This window comes from Rhea americana, unplaced genomic scaffold (genome assembly GCF_003343005.1).
Source record: "Rhea americana isolate MKP2758 unplaced genomic scaffold, rheAme1 scaffold_223, whole genome shotgun sequence".
NCBI classification, from domain to species: Eukaryota; Metazoa; Chordata; class Aves; order Rheiformes; family Rheidae; genus Rhea; species Rhea americana.
This window is the reverse complement of record NW_028186339.1, coordinates 350,296-370,834: the sequence shown is the minus strand read 5'-3', so window position 1 is coordinate 370,834 and position 20,539 is coordinate 350,296. Positions and strand designations below refer to the sequence as shown.

The 20,539-nt window shown below is 34.5% G+C and overlaps 1 protein-coding gene across 5 annotated transcripts in view; it reads right to left on the bottom strand.

Moving 5' to 3' along the window:
- KIF16B (kinesin family member 16B) overlaps nt 1–20,539 on the bottom strand; it is a 146,903-nt gene that overhangs the window by 100,256 nt on the left and 26,108 nt on the right. For all 5 annotated transcript variants that reach the window (XM_085305597.1, XM_085305599.1, XM_085305600.1 and 2 more), the window contains exons 8-12: nt 19,208–19,376; nt 18,908–19,039; nt 15,878–16,053; nt 12,975–13,040; nt 9,944–10,003 (exon numbers count right to left, since the gene is read on the bottom strand). In XM_085305597.1, coding sequence (XP_085161723.1) covers nt 9,944–10,003; nt 12,975–13,040; nt 15,878–16,053; nt 18,908–19,039; nt 19,208–19,376 — 603 coding nt within the window. The remainder of the gene's footprint in view (nt 1–9,943; nt 10,004–12,974; nt 13,041–15,877; nt 16,054–18,907; nt 19,040–19,207; nt 19,377–20,539) is intronic.

The following is a 20,539-nucleotide window of genomic DNA, read 5'->3' as shown; positions in this document are numbered from 1 at the left end:
CAACTTTCTAGTAGAAACTAAAGTTATAAGTGGTCAGATCACCACAGAGACATAGCAAGCACTGAAGAGGCTACAAGAGAAAAATGAGGTTTCTTAATAAGGTGAAGACAGGTGGCAGAGACAGACTTGGAATCAGACAGCTATTTTTTTAAAAAAATCTACTTTTGACTGCTGCACTCCAGGTTCCCCAGGCGGCTAGGACACTTCCAATGGCATTTCTGTTAGCAAACAAGCTACAAAGCATCAGGAGCACCAGTTCCCAATTTAGTATTTTCTCTTCCTGTTGCAAAAGCAAGACAACGGACAGTGGACAAATCACTCAAAAAAAAAAAAAAAAAAAAAAAAAAAAAAAAAAAAAAAAAAAAAAAAAAAAAAAAAAGAAAAAAGAAAGAAAAGAAAAGAAAGAAAGAATAAAAAGAAAGAATAAAAAGAAAAATGTCACTGGTAAGCAAAGAGGATGCGATCTGCTCTCCTGAAGAAAAAACAGTATGTTCTTGAGGACAACTATGTAAGCTCTTTAAAAGTTTCTTTTTTGCAGGAAATTCTTSCATACTTATCAGATTGAAGCAATAAATCCTAGGTATACTTACCAGATTGAAGCAAGGTGATGATCAGTTAAAGAAAATCACTTTAGTAATCACTTTACTAGTGGCATACTATCAGCAACAGTTTCAAAAACAAATGTCTACTTAACGTAAATCAAATCRCATTTGGATGATCTCTGTCCAAAAATCCGTATGCTAACCAATCACATAAGGACTCTGGGATGCTAATGCATTTGCTTTACATATCTTATCAAACAATTAAGTGAGAAGTTTAAAGAAAAAAAATATACATATATATATATTATACACACACACACACACACAGAGAGAGAGAGAGAGAGAGAGAGAGAGAGAGAAAGTGTCATGTTTTCATGTTCTTCCTCCTCCTACGAAACCAAGCCCCAAAGAACATAAAGTCCCTCTACAGAGGCTTTGGAGGAGCCCCTAGGTGACATTTAATAACCACAGTTTACCCCAACTTTAAATCTCACAACCACAGCAGATGGTTTTATGACTTAATTACTGCCAGTAACTGCCACACGTTAGAAACAAATAATTAGATAAATAAATGATGCAATGGTCCACATATTAGCTTTTTTTTTTTTAATTGAGAGCTAAACTACATATTAAAGATCATGGTTTAGAGAGCAGGAGGTGGATGAATGTTGTATAAGGATATATAATGATAAACCTCTCTTTGTTATCAGAYAACTTTGTCAAGAAACACTGAGTAAACAATAAATTGACTAAATTTTAATTAACTGAAATTCAATTATAAACCCATAGAAGTGACGGATGAAAAGGAAAAATGTTAAAAGGAATAATTAAAATGGAAGCTGCATGTCATTGCCACTGGCTTTTCCAGCTGCAAGATCTGTTAAAAGAGAAAGAAAATAGATGAAGTGGTCTGATGAAAGGTCTGTATGCCCAAAAGCCTGATTGCCATTTCAACTATATTAACTGGTTAAATAAAAAGACACTGCCTCTCCCCAAAACCGTGCTTCTTTCATATCCTTAAAATATAAATGCTACAACAAAGTTAAGAAAATAAGTATTTTTAAAAAGTTTAGCTAAAGTGCTTTGTAAAATATTCTAGATAATACAGTAATTTGAAAAAGAGAGATAGCTCTGACAAAGATACTGAYAAATAATTGCAAGTATCTTGAATGCACATAATCACTTCACCCTGCATCCTACCTCTGAACTGTTGTTCAGAAGCATTTATTTCAGAACAGTTACTCGGATTCCTCAGAACTTGCCCCTAAAMCAATGTTTTGGCGTTCTCATATTCTTATTTTAGTGTGCCTGCACAGCAATGAAAGTCACAATGTTGCAAATCATTTTACTTTAAAATATCTGAATTAAAAGTGTATGAGARGCTGGTTTTTGTATCTGCAGTGACATCTAGTGCAAGAAACAAAAAATACATTTAAACGAGCTTCTAGATGAAAGAGAAGCTATCATAATTTATTGTGTGATTTCTGACTGAGAAACATAGGCATGAAAAATTAACATCAGCATTTTTAAAMTTTTCTTAATAGTTTGTCTTCTTCATAACATTCACAACCGATTACTTATAATATTGCTAATAATAAACTGGTTAATGCAAATGTGTATTCATTTCTTTCCAGACAATTCCGCTTTTATAAACGTACTTACATTACTATTTGTTTCGGGGAGCTGCCTTGAAAGAGCTARCAAGCTTAGGCACAACACTGGTATTCCATTTATTCTATCCATTTTTCAAAAGAAAACAAAATCAGAATAATATTTGCCTAATTCTTCCTGCCAGCTTCATAGGTATGCAATCTTATTTTAATCTGCAGTAATTTTTAAACCTTTTCCTTAAAAATTCAAGTAGAAGACACAGATTGTAGAAATGAAGCAAAATTTGGAAGCATGCAAAGTACTGTTTAATACAGATGATTTACAGAAGTTATAAATTAGTAAATAAATAACGTTTGGATGAAAGTASAGTTTTAAGTCTCTCATTGAAAGCATAGTTAAGCTTTAAACACAAGCCAAAAACAAACATTCTAACCAAAATGCAACACCAAGCAGCAACAATTTTACAAAAATGATTCAGTTACTGAAACGTGAAAAATCCTTAGAAATAAGTGTTATTCCTGCCAAACATACAAACAAACACATATGCTAAAGCTGAAAATGAACAGTTTAAATATAGTAGCATGCATACATTATTTTGCATATAAATGCACACCATTCCCATAACTCCCTATTTTTAATTCAATCTGTAACATTTCAGGACATATGTTCCAAAGACATGTATCCATGTTTACTTCTAATGCAGTTTCACAGAAAGTTGCATGTTCTTTAAGGGCAGGATTAAAGCATATACTGAGTCTTTCATAAAAACCTTTGATAACAGGCATCCCAGTGGTAAAGTGAATAAAGTGATAAAAGTAGTTACTAACAACAAGCTGTTTAAAATATATAAAATTATCTGACAAACTAGAATAACAAACTTATTCATTAGTGAATTAGGGCAACCGTGTTATGCAGWAGGTTCCTAATGTTTTAGTAATCTTACTATGGATTGGGGGGGGGGGGAAACAGGATTTTTTTGATTGCTAAAGACATTGGAGAGAAAGTGTTTTATATATTAGTTTTCTGAGAAGAAGCCTATGCCACAACTAATGAACAATCACCACTATCCAGTAACGAGAGGTACTTTAAAAATCTCCACAGTTTGTTCTTCAAGAATCCAAAAGTTTCCACAAATTCTCTACTCTACAGTCATCAGTAAGTAGGCTTAGTGGATCGAAGATTTTTATGTAAAAGCAGCAGATATTAATTGAGGGTACTTTTCACTTGAGGACTGAACATACTAAGAGAAAAGCAAGGCCAGGGCTTTCAATCTGTATTTTATCCCTGTGTACTGTATCTCTTTTATAATACCAACTGTTTTAAMATTATAGAAAGTGCAAACAAATGTAGATTCATGCAGTATTTATATAGAATACAAGAAACTGTTCTTGACAGATTTCGTTATGGTATACAACAAGCCAGCAAAGAAAGGAATAAACCCAAAATTTATTAGTTTCTGACCTCCTAATCAGCGTATCTTAAGAACAACACAATAACTTTTGAGTTTTGGTCTGTTAGTGTCTTTGCCAGGCACAGTCAAGATTTACCTATGAAAAAAGAAATGCTCCCGTGTTTAGACCAATATGCCTGGCAAAATAACCGAGTGTTTRGTGGCAAAATAACAGTGTTTGGTTTCAGTCTGTGTTTATTCATTACAGCAATATAAGACTCTGCCTGATTACTTCATTTGTCTCAAAGAAAGACACAAGTATTTAAAAACTGGTAAATGTTAATGCTTGAAGACAGACATACAAGCAACAGTTTTTTTCCCCCCAAAAAAGGAATKACTATCTTAAAGACATAAAAATGTACTATTAACTAATAGTCCACTGAAGAGCACGAGAAAGAAAGTTTATGTAAACACTGTGTTCAGTAATGTACAACGTGGTAAATACTGCAGCAGGATTAGCATTATTGATGACAGTAAGGCTGTGTCACTAAATCCAACAAGGCARAGTCAGAAGCTGCTGCTAGTTAAACTATCAATTGTGAGAATTACACGAAAATTCAAGATAGGGCCCTGTCCTTCAATGGATTCTGCGAAGACACATCTCTCCTCAGCCTTTGACAACAGTTGAGCTCTCCCACAAAACGCTAGCTACATGATTAGAATCAAACAGCAGGATAAYGAAATGAAAGGTAACTCTAAATCTACTTAAAAACCAAGAGAAATGAGCATCTAAATATATCCAAACAGTAGGCAAGAATGACATGCGTCAGAAAAGGAAAAAGCTAAAAGTATTAAACCAATTTCTACACAAACAGTAAAGCAGAGAAAAGAAATCTAAAAGAAAGCTAGGAAAATGAACAGCATCTCAGAGAATTATATAAAGGTGAACACATTTTTAAAAGATTAATATAAAAGCTGCTAAAGGTTAGGGAAAGGAACTGAAACACTCACGAAAGAGGRAAAAAAATAAGACGCCAATAAAAGAAAAAGACCTCTAAAAAAATGACAGCACATGCAGTCAAATACAGCAGTCACATCAAAAGAACTTTTGTACCAATTAAAGTCTCAAAGAAGAGAAAAATCGAAAGTTGGACAGGTTACCTTAGCACCTTAGAAACCATCTGAAGAAATTATAAATCTCWGGATTGATCTTTAACAGGGCAATATACAAGGGAATAAACTAAGGAAAAGAGCAAACAGTTTTTCCTTCTCTCCTCCCCTTCTTTTGGGGGATGCGCATGAAAGAATATTAACAGGGGGAAAAAATAAGTAGAGAAATCCAGTGAGAATGGGATGAAGGTAAAATCTTTGCATTAAATAAGTGCTGAGGTTGCAAGACACCTGAAGATAGAAGAAACAAGGTAAACTGGTGCTGTTTTGCGAAGTGCAGTTCTTTTGACAGACAGAGTGACACTTGAGGAACTGACCCAAACCAGATGGGCTTTAAAAAAATTGAACATTATCACTTTGGATTTCAAAGTAATATTTTACACAACACTATGCATCATTCTACATATACTTTTTATTAACTTTATTAGGTATTAAAATATCCTTCCTTCAATTAAATAGAGGACCAGAGGACAGACTAATATTAGATTAATAAAGTCAGACTGTCATGCCATGTTATAGTAAGGRGGTCAAGGATGAAAACAAGCATGAGAAACATCAGCATTGGAAACAAYGTGTGTCACATTACACAGATTAACAACTCCAAGCACCTGCCACACTAAACAGTAAAGGATATTTCTTATGTGACAGCCCACATTTAAACCCTAAGGTATGCAGTGCCCTAACTTTGCATTATGAAAAATGGGAGGATTTTGGCTTTAGAAATGAGTTGACAGTAATTCAGCCTCCACAGAAACCCAGTCTCCCTGCAAAAGTACTTTTTCCAAATGCAGGAAAAAGAACACACTTTCAATACTACCATCACCAGTCCAAGATGTGCAATCAGGCAATGGCATATATGAAGRACTGTAAAAGTGTCTGGAACCAATAGTTGCATTAAGCCATACAGACCAATCCAAATAATATTTATAAATAGTTCACCATACTCTATATAAAGATGCACACTGTGAAAGAAAAACGTAAGACGAATCAGGAACAGACTAAATATCAAAGTAGAACAAGAATATTAAAAGCTAATGGCAGAAGTTAGATTCTAAGATGCATCTATGTCATCTGCACACATGATTTTGTACCAACTGAAATAACCAAAGTTTATGCTGCCAAATACTATTGAAAATTTGCCTTCCTTTCATTAAAAATCTTCCTCAGTATTTCTTATCTGGATAGAATTTTCCCTTCTCTATATATTATTTTCAAAGTAGCATTTAGTTTTTGATGGTATAATTTAAAAGTTCAAAATGATTGGAAAGAGCAAACAAGTTTAGAAAACATCTTCCTCCAAAAATAGTAATGAAGTGTGAATGCATCATTTTTTTGTTAGGCCTGATGAAAGCACTGTATTCAAAAAGACTAGGTAACTTTTTCCAATCATATCTGTTGATCTAATAAAGGATACTACAATTCCTTATGAATCTTGCTTCTTGCATTTTTCAAGAATCATGCACAATCCTTTCAACTGTTTTGGAGTTTAACATTCACAGATTTTTCTCATCACACTGTGAAAATAATTCAAAAACATATGAAATCTTGATACTTAGAATGCAGTGTGAAATGCATGGCTACATGTAATGTGGAAAATACCATTCAGCTACCAGCAATGCACTTACATTTGGTAGGCATATGTGAGTAAGAAGCTACTTGGCTACAAGAATTTTCAAAATTAACTGCCTAAAACATTTGGTGCAAAGGGTGTTAAGGACTAATGGGTAAAATGTGATTTGATTCTCCAAGCCTACTAGTGTTGGCTGCTGTGGAGTAAGAACCAAAAGACAGAAAAAGCCTTCTACAGAACTATCTCAGGAATGTYAACTCAGGCCTTGGGATACTCCATCAAAAGGTAGAAGAAAAACTCCAGAAGGACCATTCTCGCAGACATCAGATACCCTTCTTACCAGGACCAGTCATTATAGGAACAGAATTATGAGCAAATGGACAATTAACCCCTTTTCTTTTCTGGGCAAGAAACACTGGTAGGCAAGATTGTGGACCTTCATYATCTGGATATTACTGCCCAGGTTCTGCCTTGTCTTCCCCTCCCTGCTGACAACACTCTCTAAACTCCTATCATCCTCCTGAGATGCCTTTTCTTGAAATACTGCAGAGATAGAGACACACAGACAGAATGAAGTCATGAACTGAAATTGTTCTTCCTTCTTTAAGCTTTTATTTATTTATTTATTATTTTTTTAATGATTAGATGATTAGGCTTTCCCTGAATTACATCAGATTCTGCAAGCTGTGTCATTCCTAAGCGACAAAATACCTTTGTTTCTGGTCCCCCAAAGTAACTTCTGGACTGAAAGGTTTTCAATTTGAATTTTGAATTCTCTACCTTCAATTATAAATTCTAGAAACGTATTTAAAAACAAACACAYATACACACAATTCCAGGTGCTTACTAAGTATGCCCTCACTACTTGGTGTATTTGGTTTCAGGAAAAGTGCCAGATACTATAAGTTTGGGAGTCAGTGGTACTACTCTCCCAACTCTTAATTTCTCCAAGGGTTTGCAGTAGCAATGGATTTTCAGAGGATCCTCAGTGTCGATGAGGTGCCTCAAGAACCTAATTAACTCTGCATTCTTCACGAGAACAAAACAGAAGTTGGTATGTTTAAGGACAAAGCTACCCTGTTCTGCATTTATTTAAGTACAGAAAGCGAATTCAAAATTGGTTAGAAGGAAAATGTCAAGCTACTGACCTTAGAAACCTATAAAACACCAGATGTCTACTGCAATATTAACTTTGACCTGTTATATATGCGACATTTTGTAAAATATGCATTTCCGTACAGTGTGTGTGTATATGTATATATACATAACGTAAAATATAATGAAGTGAAATATCTGTGAGAAATCCCGTTAAAAATCCCAAACAATAAGTCATTATCATCAGATCCCATCTCAGTAACTATTTATTGAGCAAATAAAAATAAATTTTTGATTAGTATTAACATCTGTAAATGGGTCAGAAAAGACTRAATTTTGCATTATAGTCTTTTTTTAATGCGCTGTAGGAAGAAATTGTTAAATATTGAATTTTTCACTGACTAACAACAAACAAGTCTCATCTGCCTGTGAGCACCTCAGACAATCTTTAAACAAAYATAACCCAAACTACAATAATCACCACTGCTTTCTATAGTCTATAATCTGGTTTTGAGCTACTCAGTCTGTCAAGCTTCCAGAAAGCCCTTTCCTATTCATATGGTAGCAATGATTTCAGGAATCATTAAACAAGAAGCGAATAAAAATATGCATAGCTTCAGTAAAATGGTGTAGGATAAAGCTATAAAATAAATAAATCTTCTGAAAAATTCCATTTTTTCAGGGACAAGAAAGTTTTATCAATTGCCTTTAATCTAGAAATAAAATATAAGCTATATTTATATGCTGAAATATTAAGATATAAAAATGCAGAACACAGAAGGTATAAGAACTAAACTAATAAAAGCTTGGTACTAGAATATTAGAATTCTGCCTTCTGTGTTTAAGTCTTATATACTCAGCTATATAATTTTGTCCTGTTTATAATTTCTCCTGTTTATAAGAATTGTTCAATTAATTCTTCCTACAATTCTATAATTTCTGTGGAAGAATCAATGCATTTCCAACATTAATCTATGAAGATCTTCCACATGCTACATCATGTTTTCTTCATAACTGACTAAAATTCCGAAAATCTCCATGTAACAATGACTCTCTCAATCTAGAATTTAGTTAAAGAGGATAAATGAAAAACTATGCTCGTGTAGATACTTCAAAATAGTAGCAAAAAACCCCACAGGAATAATGTAAAACTAGACCTAAAACATCTCTGAGGAATATGCAAATGGTAATTCCCTGCTCAGTATCTGGACAGACATTAAACAATCCATTCTGTCACACCATCTGCCAGGTAGTTACCAATCCTGCTCTGTGCTCTGAATTATTTGTGCTTTATTTTTAAACATGCAGCCAGCTGACCTACRGAAGTCCGGTAAAATATGTAGAGCAGAACTTAAGAAAAAGAATTACACAAATCAAAAAGTGATACATAGCAAAAATCAACTAGAAAAATAGATCTCAAATCAGTGACAAGGAGAAAAAAATATATTGCTTAATACTTGCTTGAAATGCACTCCAAACAATTGTATGTTCTGTGTASAGCAGGGTGCAAAGGCTTTTGAAAAGATTTTGAAAATAAAGCYTAAAAGACTAATTAAAACATTTGGAAAAAAACATTAATCCATGTTATGCCAATGAAATTGTGGGAAAGTTTTGTTTGTGTATGCGTGTGTGTTTGTGTACACGTGACTGCGTGCATGTTCACTCATGTGCATGCACGTGTATATATGGAATCATAATTAGCTTGTTAAAGTATCATCTCAGAGTATCATCCTCGTCAAAAGTCAAATATCAATGTAAAATTTCACTGGTACAATCAGACAATCAGTAGACAGATACATACACAGAATAAAAGATTCACATTCTCTATGATGCAAAAAAACATGGTAAGGAAATAACAAGTTACYTTCTTGGAGCTGTACTGTATCTACAAGATGCAAGACAGCATTGTATGTATGCTGCTCCAGAGGGACTTTGGAATCATACAACTAACAAGGAGTACACACAAGTCAGCTCATGTGAATCAACTGGAAAGATACCTGTGCTTGGGACTCCAGGGCACATTTAAGGTTAAGAGGTACTTCTTTGGCTGATGGACCTAATCAAGGAGACTCAACAGCAGAAACCCCACTGAAAGTTGTTTTTCAAGTTTACAAGGCATTTCTGGTTGAAATATAGATCTGAAAGGCAACACCAAAAATCTGCATCTACTATGGGCTGTATTCACTGAGATATCAAATGTAACATAAAAGGTATCAGCCAGACCTGTGAATACTCACAGGACAAATGCCAAGGGAAGAGGGAGCCACTTGCCCTTACACCAGGTTTTCTTCATTTGCAATTCACTAAAAAATTCAGTATTTAACAAATTTGTAAGAGACTAGCCTTTTTGCAGCATGAGGTCCACTACGGCAAGACAAAGAAAGAGTTGCACTATATTGATATTATTTTAAATTTTATTCCAAAACATCACAGTGCATAAGTATTTACTCCAAGAAGCTCCCAAAACTAATTATTTATAATACACCAAAACAAGACAGAAAATTTCGTGCAAGCAAAAAAGCTGAAGAAAGACTAGAGTGACAAAGAAAAGTATTTACGCCTTACTTTCAGAATATTTTGGGTTTCATTCCACTTGTTTGTCCACTCTTTGGTCAGTTCTTGTACCTATAAAAGAAAACAAATGTCTGAAAAATCACAGMCCCTCCAAAGTCCTTGACACTGATATCTAAGAACAGTAGTAAGCATTTGTTCAATTCTCTGTAAAATTTAATGTTTAAACAAATATTTAGAAGAACATTATTCCCCCTGGAATAATTCTAGAATAGTCTCCCACTTTCACAAAAAAAAAAAAGTTAGAGATTAATCAATCTTCYTCAATAAAATATAGCCCATTTTCCTCACCAGTAGAATTTATGCTTTCTTCTTTAATATATATCCCTCAAAATAAACAGTAACTGATCATTCTTACAATTTCTCTCTCTCAGAAAAGAAAACTAGACAATTCTTACTTATGCTGCAAAATGAAGCAAAGGACAGCGATAGTCTCATAAAATAATGGTAGATATTTTTAAAGAAATTGAGTAACTTCACAAAGTGCTCAGCCAATCCCACGAAGTCTAGTGTCACAGACCGACGCAATTACATCCTTCTACTAGAACAGACAGACTCTTCTTTTCCTACAGAGCAGCTAGGCATGTTCAGATAAAAAACCCTCTGGCAAGTGCCAACCATGGCCCACAGCAGAAGAAGCAGACAGTCAGGCTTCAGGAGAGAACCAAAGTTTGCTGCAACTCAGCAATCACACAGCTGGCTGAAATTAGCACTGAGAAGCTACCTGCCTGCAGAGGTGCTGCAGACAGGGAGAGCATGGAGGAGAAGTCTTCCAACAGAGTTCCTCTGAACATCTCCACATTTGCAGCCTTCAGCTTACTATCCTAGCTGTCTTTGCAGATCAGCTGCCAGTTAACCTACGAGAAATAAAGAAACTTCTCCCATGTCTACCTATACCCTCAGGATTGCAAGACAGAAAGAGAAATAGATTGTGTGTGTGTGTGTGTGTGTGTGTGTGTGTGTGTGTGTGTGTGTGTGTGTCACATGAGTCCTGTGCTGCCAATCATAATGTTAAAAAATTAAAATACAAAAAAAAAAATTAAAATTGTCCATCATAATTCTATTCACCATACCAGAACAATTTTTACCTCACAGAAATCATTTAAAATTGTTCTTTTAATATGACAAACCACTTCATTAAAGAAAGGTACCATACATTTGTCCGGTAATTTGAATATGGTGATACAGTCTTTAGATCTGTATAAGTAAATTAATTATTGTATTCATTTAATTAAAAAAAGCTCTAACTACTGCAATATCTATTAAGAATTTTCAATAATTATAGCTGCAGTAATTATCTTAAATAGTAATCACATAACCTATTAATGAGGTTGACAAAAGATAATAAAATATGCTCAATATGCTTCCCACACAGAGAGGCCAAGACTTCTGAGTAGGATGAGCAGTGATTACTTTTAGAGCTTGAATAACATCTCCTAATTAGCGTCTTTTTAGCAGTTTATATTGCACAACTATTCTTAGATAAAAGCTTTACGTTTGTACACAAAAAAGTGTATTACACATACTAACCATATTGTCATTTGACTGATTCAGCCAGCTAAATTAACAAAAAGTGTAAAAAGAATATGAAAAAAATAACTTCCAGCTGAAGGCTTGAATTACTGTTATGTAGGTTGTTCTCTAAGTATTGAATGCATCACACTAAGGAGTTTTTGCATATGCTATGAAGTTATAAAATGTGTTCCTAGCAAAAACTTTGCCTATATGCAGCTATGGTTCATACTAATGCATACATTTTTTTCATTTTTGTCCCAAATTTTACTTTTAAAGTGTCATTTTATGGACTAGTGTTTCAATTTGTCTTTAAAATTGGTATTAGCAACCAGAATCCTAAAAGGTACAAAAAGATACAGTATATCATCAATTATGTATGTCAAACACATTTCTCAAAATGTAATGCACCGATCTTGTAATCATGAAGGGCTGAGCAGCACCAGCGAAAGCCTTTTAATTTAATTCAGTCAAGACATCTGTATCCATATTTGATGGAACTAAATACAGTAAATAAATTCACTACCACATATCTGAAGAATTCCAAATTCTTTTCTCCCTCTTTTCCCAAAACTTGAGTAATATTATTTTTAAAAATGCTTTGCAGTAGTGTTAAGAACAAGTAACATTATTAAATATTAATATTTAATAAATAATAAAGTAGATKATATTACTAAAGCACACTGTTTCCACTTATATTATTAAAATAAAAATAACTAATAACATGAATTAAGAAGAATGACAGGAAATGAGGAAATTAGAGTACCATTATACTTATATTCTTTTACATTCTATGAGTACATCTAAACTGTCAGGGAATTCTTCCGAGCGTCCACAGTGGGAGGGCGCACTGGCCGCGGTGCACACTGCCTCCCTGCTCTCAGCCCCCTGACTTCCACGGGAAGAAAGCTGACACACGCAGGTACAGAAAGAGGCTTYCAGCACATCCCTTGGGCTGGACAATGAAACCACTTGCTGTGAGACACACCAYGAAGAACACCCACCCGGTGCTTAAACGAAAAGATGAGTAATTAGGCACCAAGCACATCGGCACATGGCTGTAACAGATTTGAGGACTGAYGCTTTCTGAAAACATACATCACAAGTTATTGATTACTTGAAAACGTGAGACAGTCAATCATTTTCCCCAAAATAACTTACTGCATTTTCTGYGCACTGAGTTGTCACTCTGATTACTATAATTTAGTACAATAATCGAGTGGATTTTCCTTTCTATTATATTTAACATACTTTTTTGAGGCAAGCTGGCCTGGGAAAAAATATTTTGACTACTTAAACAAAAGTGCTACATAAATATCAAAGCTATATAGTTTGTTTATAATATATCTTGCAATAACTGGATAACAAAAATACAAGTTTACATCTAAAGATCAAGAAAACACCGTTTGATAAGAAAACAAAAGACATTTATCAAAAAAATCTGAAAATGATCATCATTTTTGCATCCAGACCCCATTTTCTTACTGACTYGATATAACAAATGATAACTCACCCTTGCTTCATTCTGCTGAAGCTTTTCTTCCATACTTAAAGCTGTTGGAGAATCCAGGAGTGCAATCTAAAATTATAGAAGTCAACATTAGTACGCCMAAAAAAGCAAAAATCCTGTTGGAGTCAGATGAAAGAAGTGTAACTATTCAACTTTTTTTTGATAATTTCATACAAAATATTTTAAACTCCAATATATGACATATCACCTTGARCCACAGTAAAACATTCATAGTAATCAAAATTTTGTCAAAGCAGATATTCTGAATACAAACCAGCAGTTTGGGGGTATTTTCATTCCTTTTGTCTAAACATTGCCATACACCAAAACCAAGTAATTTTCTGATACAGTTATCTTTATCTCTCTCTTAAACATGAAAAATAATCGTATACCAATGGTCTTGCATAGTTAACCATTTTGCTATGAAACACATATGTATAGTTTATCTTAAAAAAAAAAAGTAATTGGCTTTAGAACAGGCAAAGTACTACACAACACACACACTTAGCAATCCTCATTTTTATATAACCTTCTACACTATTTTTCAGTAAATAATATTTTCAGCGATCTATGCAAGCATTTGCAATATGAAATTCTGGAAATATAAAGGGAGTCCACAGAAGAAATTATACAGGGATTTATATTYTGTTGTGTATATCTAACACCACTCGCTGTTTAATCAATCATCATAAATTCAATTAAMTGAGCTGGTCTGAAGATAGTCCTCTATTGTCTCCCACACAGCCATCTATCACATCCTACAACCGAACCAGATTTATATTGTGGTATCTGCTGTTTTACAGTTTGGAACTAGGTCCGAACATTGTATCTGCCAAAGGCTCTAAGTTACGTCTACTTGATTAACTCTAAATCAAACCATATTCCAAAAACAACAACKTGGGGAAGAAAGATAAAACTATTTTCCCCTCACAAAGAATATGAAAAAAACACAGGAGTGTAATACAGTAATTCGACCCCATAAAGACTTTTCTAATGGTCTGTAACACAGCAGAACTCTTTGCTGCAATCATCTGCAAGTCTATTATTGCTTCATACTATGGTCCTATCCCTTTTTTTCAACAAATGTTTCATGGCATGAAATCYAGCTAAAGTACTAATTGTTTATAAAAATGACTATGCTGAACTGACATTTCACATTGCACAGCCTAAAATAAAATTAGATACTTCTAAACATAAATCTAAAAATATCATTTCAAATGTTTTCCCAAATCTGTATTTGTTCAAGTATGAAATCCAGTAGTCCCAAGTGGTGTTATTTAGAAGAGAAAACTGGCCTAAGTCAACTGTCAATTCCTTATTGTTAGCTGAGTTTCACCATCCTCAACGCAGAGGAAGAAATTAAGCTTAACCAAGCTTGTGCAGCAAATGYTTACAGTGGATAATATTGACAGAAAAAACAAGAGAGAGCACTGTGGAAAAGATAAGCAAAGAGGAACTTTAACTGTCTGAAAATAATCGCTGTGCAGATCAGCATTCTGCRTATCTAGAGTACAGAGTGAGACCTTTCCAAAGAAACCATGCTTGGGTACAACCCCACATGCACATCAGATACACTGTACCAGGCCCTYCACTATGCAGACGCATTGCACTGAACAGCATGGTTACAACAGCAATGCCTACCAATGTAAGGAAAGTCTACAGCTCCCATATATCCTAACTCTTTAGTTTTCCTGAGTTTTTTCAAAAGACTGTCTTTCAGTGAATCAAGCAACGTCCCTGAACATTCAAAGATACACTTGTTTCAGTAGTTAGTTATTTGTTAGTTTTCCGAGCACACAAGAAAAACAGTAAGACTAATGTATTTCCTGATTGCTGAAATCAATGGTTCAGTGACTCAGTACAGCAAGAGCAAGTCAAATTAGCATACTTCAAACATGAAATAAATTTCGTTCACTCAATCAAGCTGAGAATTCTTTCTTAKAGTAAAAAAGAAAATTAATATTCCTTTTCACTATTGGCATTTCCTGCCCATTGACAGAAATCTTTTGGCTATTTTAACTCCCAGTCTGTTAAGGGTACATTATAGCATTTCTGTTCATGATTACTACCACCATCATCACAATCTGCTGTTTCAGCAGATTAAACAAAGAGTTACTATTTTTAATAATTAATAAACATTATTTTTTTTTCAAATCAAGATCAGAAAGTTGAGAAAAATAGTTAAAATCTTCCATTTCATCTTTTTTTGGATTAACTGTTTTGTCATTCATAATGTATGCTCTGCTCTGTATTGTACATGAGTATATTCAGGTATTTACTTGAGCATCAGAAATGACTGTTAACAAAGTCAGTGCCCCTTGGCACTTCATCTTCCCTCAGCCAAGAGAGAAATCTGAGTGTTTCCAGTCTGATCCAGTACAAAATATGCACGTTTTATAACACTCCCCAGAAGTACTTTTACATATACRTTTAGCATGTTATCCACTTTCTAACATACTGTGCAGCCAAACTCAAATAAAACATGACGTTCAAACCTGTTGATATTCCTACAGTTTGCACACCTTAAGTACTTTATAACATCTGCTACTTTAAGGTACCAACTGAAGGATCTCTTCAGTTCATTAGGCTAGATGTAGTAAATAYGTCACTGCTCAGTCACCTGATATTGTGGTGACTACCTATTCCACAACATACTGCAATCAAGGTCTGAATATATTAAGACAAAGCTAAAAGGTTTAGGTTGGTAATTTTCCCCCCGTTATGTTAAAACAGGTAATCTAMTGGCCATATGGAAACTGATTCAATCAGGAAAATAATATTCATTAATAGGTTCATATAGCTTGTTTACTCAAATCAATATAATGAAAGATAATTATCTCACTACATTCTAGAAATAGATGTTATAACTCAAAGAAAATTATACATAAGTTTCAAGCAAAACTAACCTGATTCCCTTGAGCAAGCAGGGCTTTTAATCGGGCTATTTCAGCTCTCAGCTCACGGATCAGTTTGACGTTAGGATCTTCATTAATAGTAGGCTTGTTGATGATGTTTTTGGCTCTATTTGCATAGCGAAGTGTACTTAAAGTTTCTCCGTAATTGACATCAGCAGGTGAAATAGCTAGGCAGATTGAAATCAGAAACAGTTTATCCAACATCGTATGTCTCATTTAACAAAGCTGGTTTATATCTTAAAAGTCAGATAAACTTAATGTGGATTAAAAAATAGAAATATGATTAACTACTATGGCTATGATTTGTTCCAATTCTTCGCTTTGCTCCACTAATTCTATGTCACTATAACCTTGTTTAAGTAAACAAAGTTACACCACTATGCATTGAAATAATCAGATCCATTAATCAAGAGTTGTAAAGAAATCTAGATGTCAATCTATTTAACATTTACATCTCCCTAGTAAGCATAAATATATCCTATATGTTTTTTTYCCCACTTTTTTCTGCAAATTTTTACAAGAACAAACAATTAGTACTTCATAAGTATCAATGCAATCATCAAACAGAAAAGTCCTTTTAGGTAAAAACACAATACATTCAGTCTCAGTTTTGAAGGCAAATTAAGCAACATTCAAGCAAAAAGCAGATACGAAAACTGAAACAAGAGTTTCTATCACTAACCTACAAAAYTAACCATTTTGTTGAGTTACAGGTATCTGGCAGCAGGCAGAACCATTATTGGCTAAGCTGCTTTAAATACTTTGTTCATCTACCTGATGCAACAACAGAAAACAATAATATTTTCACAAGCAACTTCATCATGAAACATAATGATGTTTCAACGAAAGTGCTAACCTTATACTTCACATAAAACTTTCCTAGTAATGTACAAGATGTTCTAAACAAAAAAGATAATTAGATCAGCAAAGTACCAAAAGCATAGAAGAGACCACAGTTCTGAAATGATGGGAGACCAGAAGTCTAATTAACCAAATTGAAAAAGTGAGCAGAAGAGTCAGACAATGAAAACACTTCAAAAATCTTTCTTTCTTCATTCTGTCAACAGCAACAAATGCTATTTTTGTGCTAGAGCTCCCAAATTTAATGAGGATGCACCTGGCAACACTACACTTCCCTTAGCTAATATTACTCTCCTCCCTTACTTTAATTACTGTCTCCTCTCCTCTCCTCTATTGTCCTCTTTCTAGAAAGAGGAYAAAACATTTTAAATCAACACAATGAACTGAAATTGAATGTACTTTTGTAAGAGAAGTGGCAGAGTTTTATTTCATCTTCTTGCTTTTTTAATGTTTAGTTACAGGCAGGCCAAAAATATCTGGACTGTTTATCAGTGTCTATCAGGTAATTCAGCCTCATTATCAGCAGAGTTATGGTTGGAGAAAAGATCAACCATCCAGGGCTCTGCCTAGCAGAAGCACTGTTAGTGAAAGGGAAGTAGCTGAAAAAGCAGCTGTGCACTGTGATCATCAGCACAGATACTGAAAGCTCACCATGTTTCTAAAACCTTTTCCCTTGACCCTGCCRTACCACAAAACAAAGTTATTCAATCATGGAACTGAAAGAAAACATCAAGAAGAAAGATGTCAGTGTAGTGTTACTTAAWTGGTCAGAACACAGCAGAATCTGGTCCATGATGCTCTTTTGATACTACTATGATCCAACTAAGAAAAGACAGTGGCACAGATTCCAAAAACATCTGCAAAATTCATGCAAGAAAGAAACTGCTACCTGGGGAATTTGACTACAGCAAAACAACTCTCAATAAAGAGCCAGATCTGCTGCATCTTATTCCCTCAGCTAAACTCTCTCACCCATTTCTAAGAGAAGACTCCATCCCTTGGATTGCATTGTATTTGAACATAAAACTGAGAAAAACCTCAGAGTCGCTCCTCACACCTTACAGCTCTGACATCAAAAATCTTCCCTTCTCCTCCCCTGAAAGGTTCTTGTGGCATTATTTCTCTTTTTGCAAATGGAATTCCCATTCCAATTTGTAGAAAAACATGCAATATTGATGCCATAGGTAGGCTTTTAATCTAAGTGAACCTTACTGAGCTTTCTATGGTTCAAAAGAAAGCTGTAAGAAAAATCTGTAAGAAGACTGATCATAAATAATTAAATTCAGACACAAAATTAAAGTGCTGTCTGCATCTAAAAAGTAGGGCACATGAACACAAGATATTCTTATTCACTGAACGTCAAAAAAGACCAGGTTGTTTCTGCCACTAATGCTAACAAAAACAATAGTTTTGTTAAAGCAAAATGATTTACACATCAATATTGACAGATGCAAAAAGCTGGATTTTTTCTTTTACTGGGGTGATAGGTATAAGAGCAGAGAAATATAAGACTTCCTTCAGGTCCCATACCTGAGTGTTTACAATCAGTAACAGAGCTTTCTAGAATGCAGATGGACTAAAAGGATAAGCAGGAGCTATTACCTTAACTAGTCAGAATAGCTAATCATTACACTGGGCATGTGTCAGAAAGAGGGACACAGCAGCTAGATGTCAGAGCAGATGCAAGCAATTAGGCACATACAATTGGGTGACTCTTACTTGTGCAAGCAAATGCCTAATGACTGTACATACACAATCTGGATGCCTTGTTACATTTGTGACCAGTCAGACACCCAGCAGTGACACATGCAGACAAACAGATGATCTGCATATGAAAGTGAAACTCTCGCATTCTGGAGACACAGGTAGTTGATCATGAGATTACTGAACAAACTAGATTACCCCTAAACAAGCAGTGAAAACAGGCATAATTTTACTGCTGTCTGGTTTTGTTCATTTTCAAAGGCCAATGTTTGTATGGGATGTTGTGTAGAGTACAGGTAAAAGAAGAGGATTACTCAAAAGCTCATACAGAAATAAATCACTAAAAGCTGTAAACAATGCTCTGCCTTAATGAGGCATCTGGAATCCAAATATTTACAGCTAATCCTATTAAGTAGGAACTGTTCAGGATGTAAAAAGTAATTTAAAAACACTTACTGGCAATCATTATAGTTTTTGAGTTTCCTCCTAGACTATCTTTTAACAGCCAAGTCAACACAGAGTCCCTGTAAGGCACAAATACTTGCTTCTTCTTTGCAAGAGGATTTGTTGCATCCTGAGATAAATCAGCTGTGAAGCAAGGAGGAGGAAGAGAAGAAAATAGCAATTATGTATTTGCATTCATTTCAAAAACTCTCATGTTAGGCCACTATTTTTTGCAATAAACTGTAAATGAACGCAAATGTATGTAATGACTACAAAAACCCAAACAGCCAGTCACAAAAAACAGACACTCACCTAAGGCAGAAATGACATTTCCCAGAGTAACTAGAGATTTGTTAATATTCCCCCCTTCCTTTAATCTAACTCCTGTGGCACCAGTGGCATCCGCTCTCTCACTTCCAGCAAGATCTACCAAATGAATCTTGCTAACAGTCTCACAAGGCATTTCAGAATCAAATTTAGCCTATGGAAACAAACAAATAAACAAAGAAAAATGCATTAAGCTACCAATTTCTAAAATCTTACTGAATCCAACTTAATTGTCCTTTCCACATCACAATTGAATTTAACTTGTTTCCAACAGCAGAGTTTTAGAAACCAGATGTCATAGAAAGGCATTTGATCATGAACTGCTGCATAACTCCTACTCAAGTAGTTACCTTTAAAACTGTACTGTTTGCAACTTTGAAGCAATTTATGTACATAAACTAACAACTGTGGATTGATATTTACATGATGTACAGGAAGTTTATTGCTGCTTTCAACTAACATTTAAAGATACAGTACACTGCTAAAGATACACACATGCTGAGACACATCTATGCTCAATTTCTCCCTCCAACTTCAATTAAGTAGCAATTGCAATTCTATTTTATGATTTTCACTGATACTTCCTCCCACTTTTTAATCTTACTTTGTACAATGACTCAAACTACAACTGTTTCCAACTTCCTCCCGCTTTTATGGTACAATAGTAAAGCTGCTTGCCTCTCATCCTCTCTGATAGTTTTACAATGAGTAAATCACTGATTAAGGCATGGGATTTCGTGTGTGTTTAGGAGGAGAAATGCAAAGTTCTGTGAGAAGAGCAAACCATCCCTATGCTAATTTTTCTTCTTCTAGCAAATTATTTGTGGAYTGTCTATAGAGAAACCAAACAACTGGATGTATTAAAAAAGGAGTTTATTGTACATACCCATAAAATTCCTATGCTCTGAAACAATGCATTAAATCTCTCCATTATTCCATCAGTGAATCAAGGAATATAAAGAGGATTCCAATGGTAAGAGAAGATTCAGAAAGAAAAACTTAGAAAACATTTCTACTTTCTACTTTTGGGCTATGGTAACAGGGTTCCTTGTAAACCTTGTATAACATCACAGTATGAAAGGCTGGCCATTTTGAGCTCTTGTCCAAGTCACACAAAACATACTTTCCTCACCATGTTCTGTCATAACAATGTCTACAGCAATGTCATAAAACATGCTTTAACAGTTCAGTCAGTATTGGTTAGCCGCAATTTCCAACAATTATCCCTCCCAAATTCTACGTCAATTAAATGTCATTCTAAGTAATCATTGTATACTGTAAATTATAATGATTTTAATCACTGATAAACATAGTTCC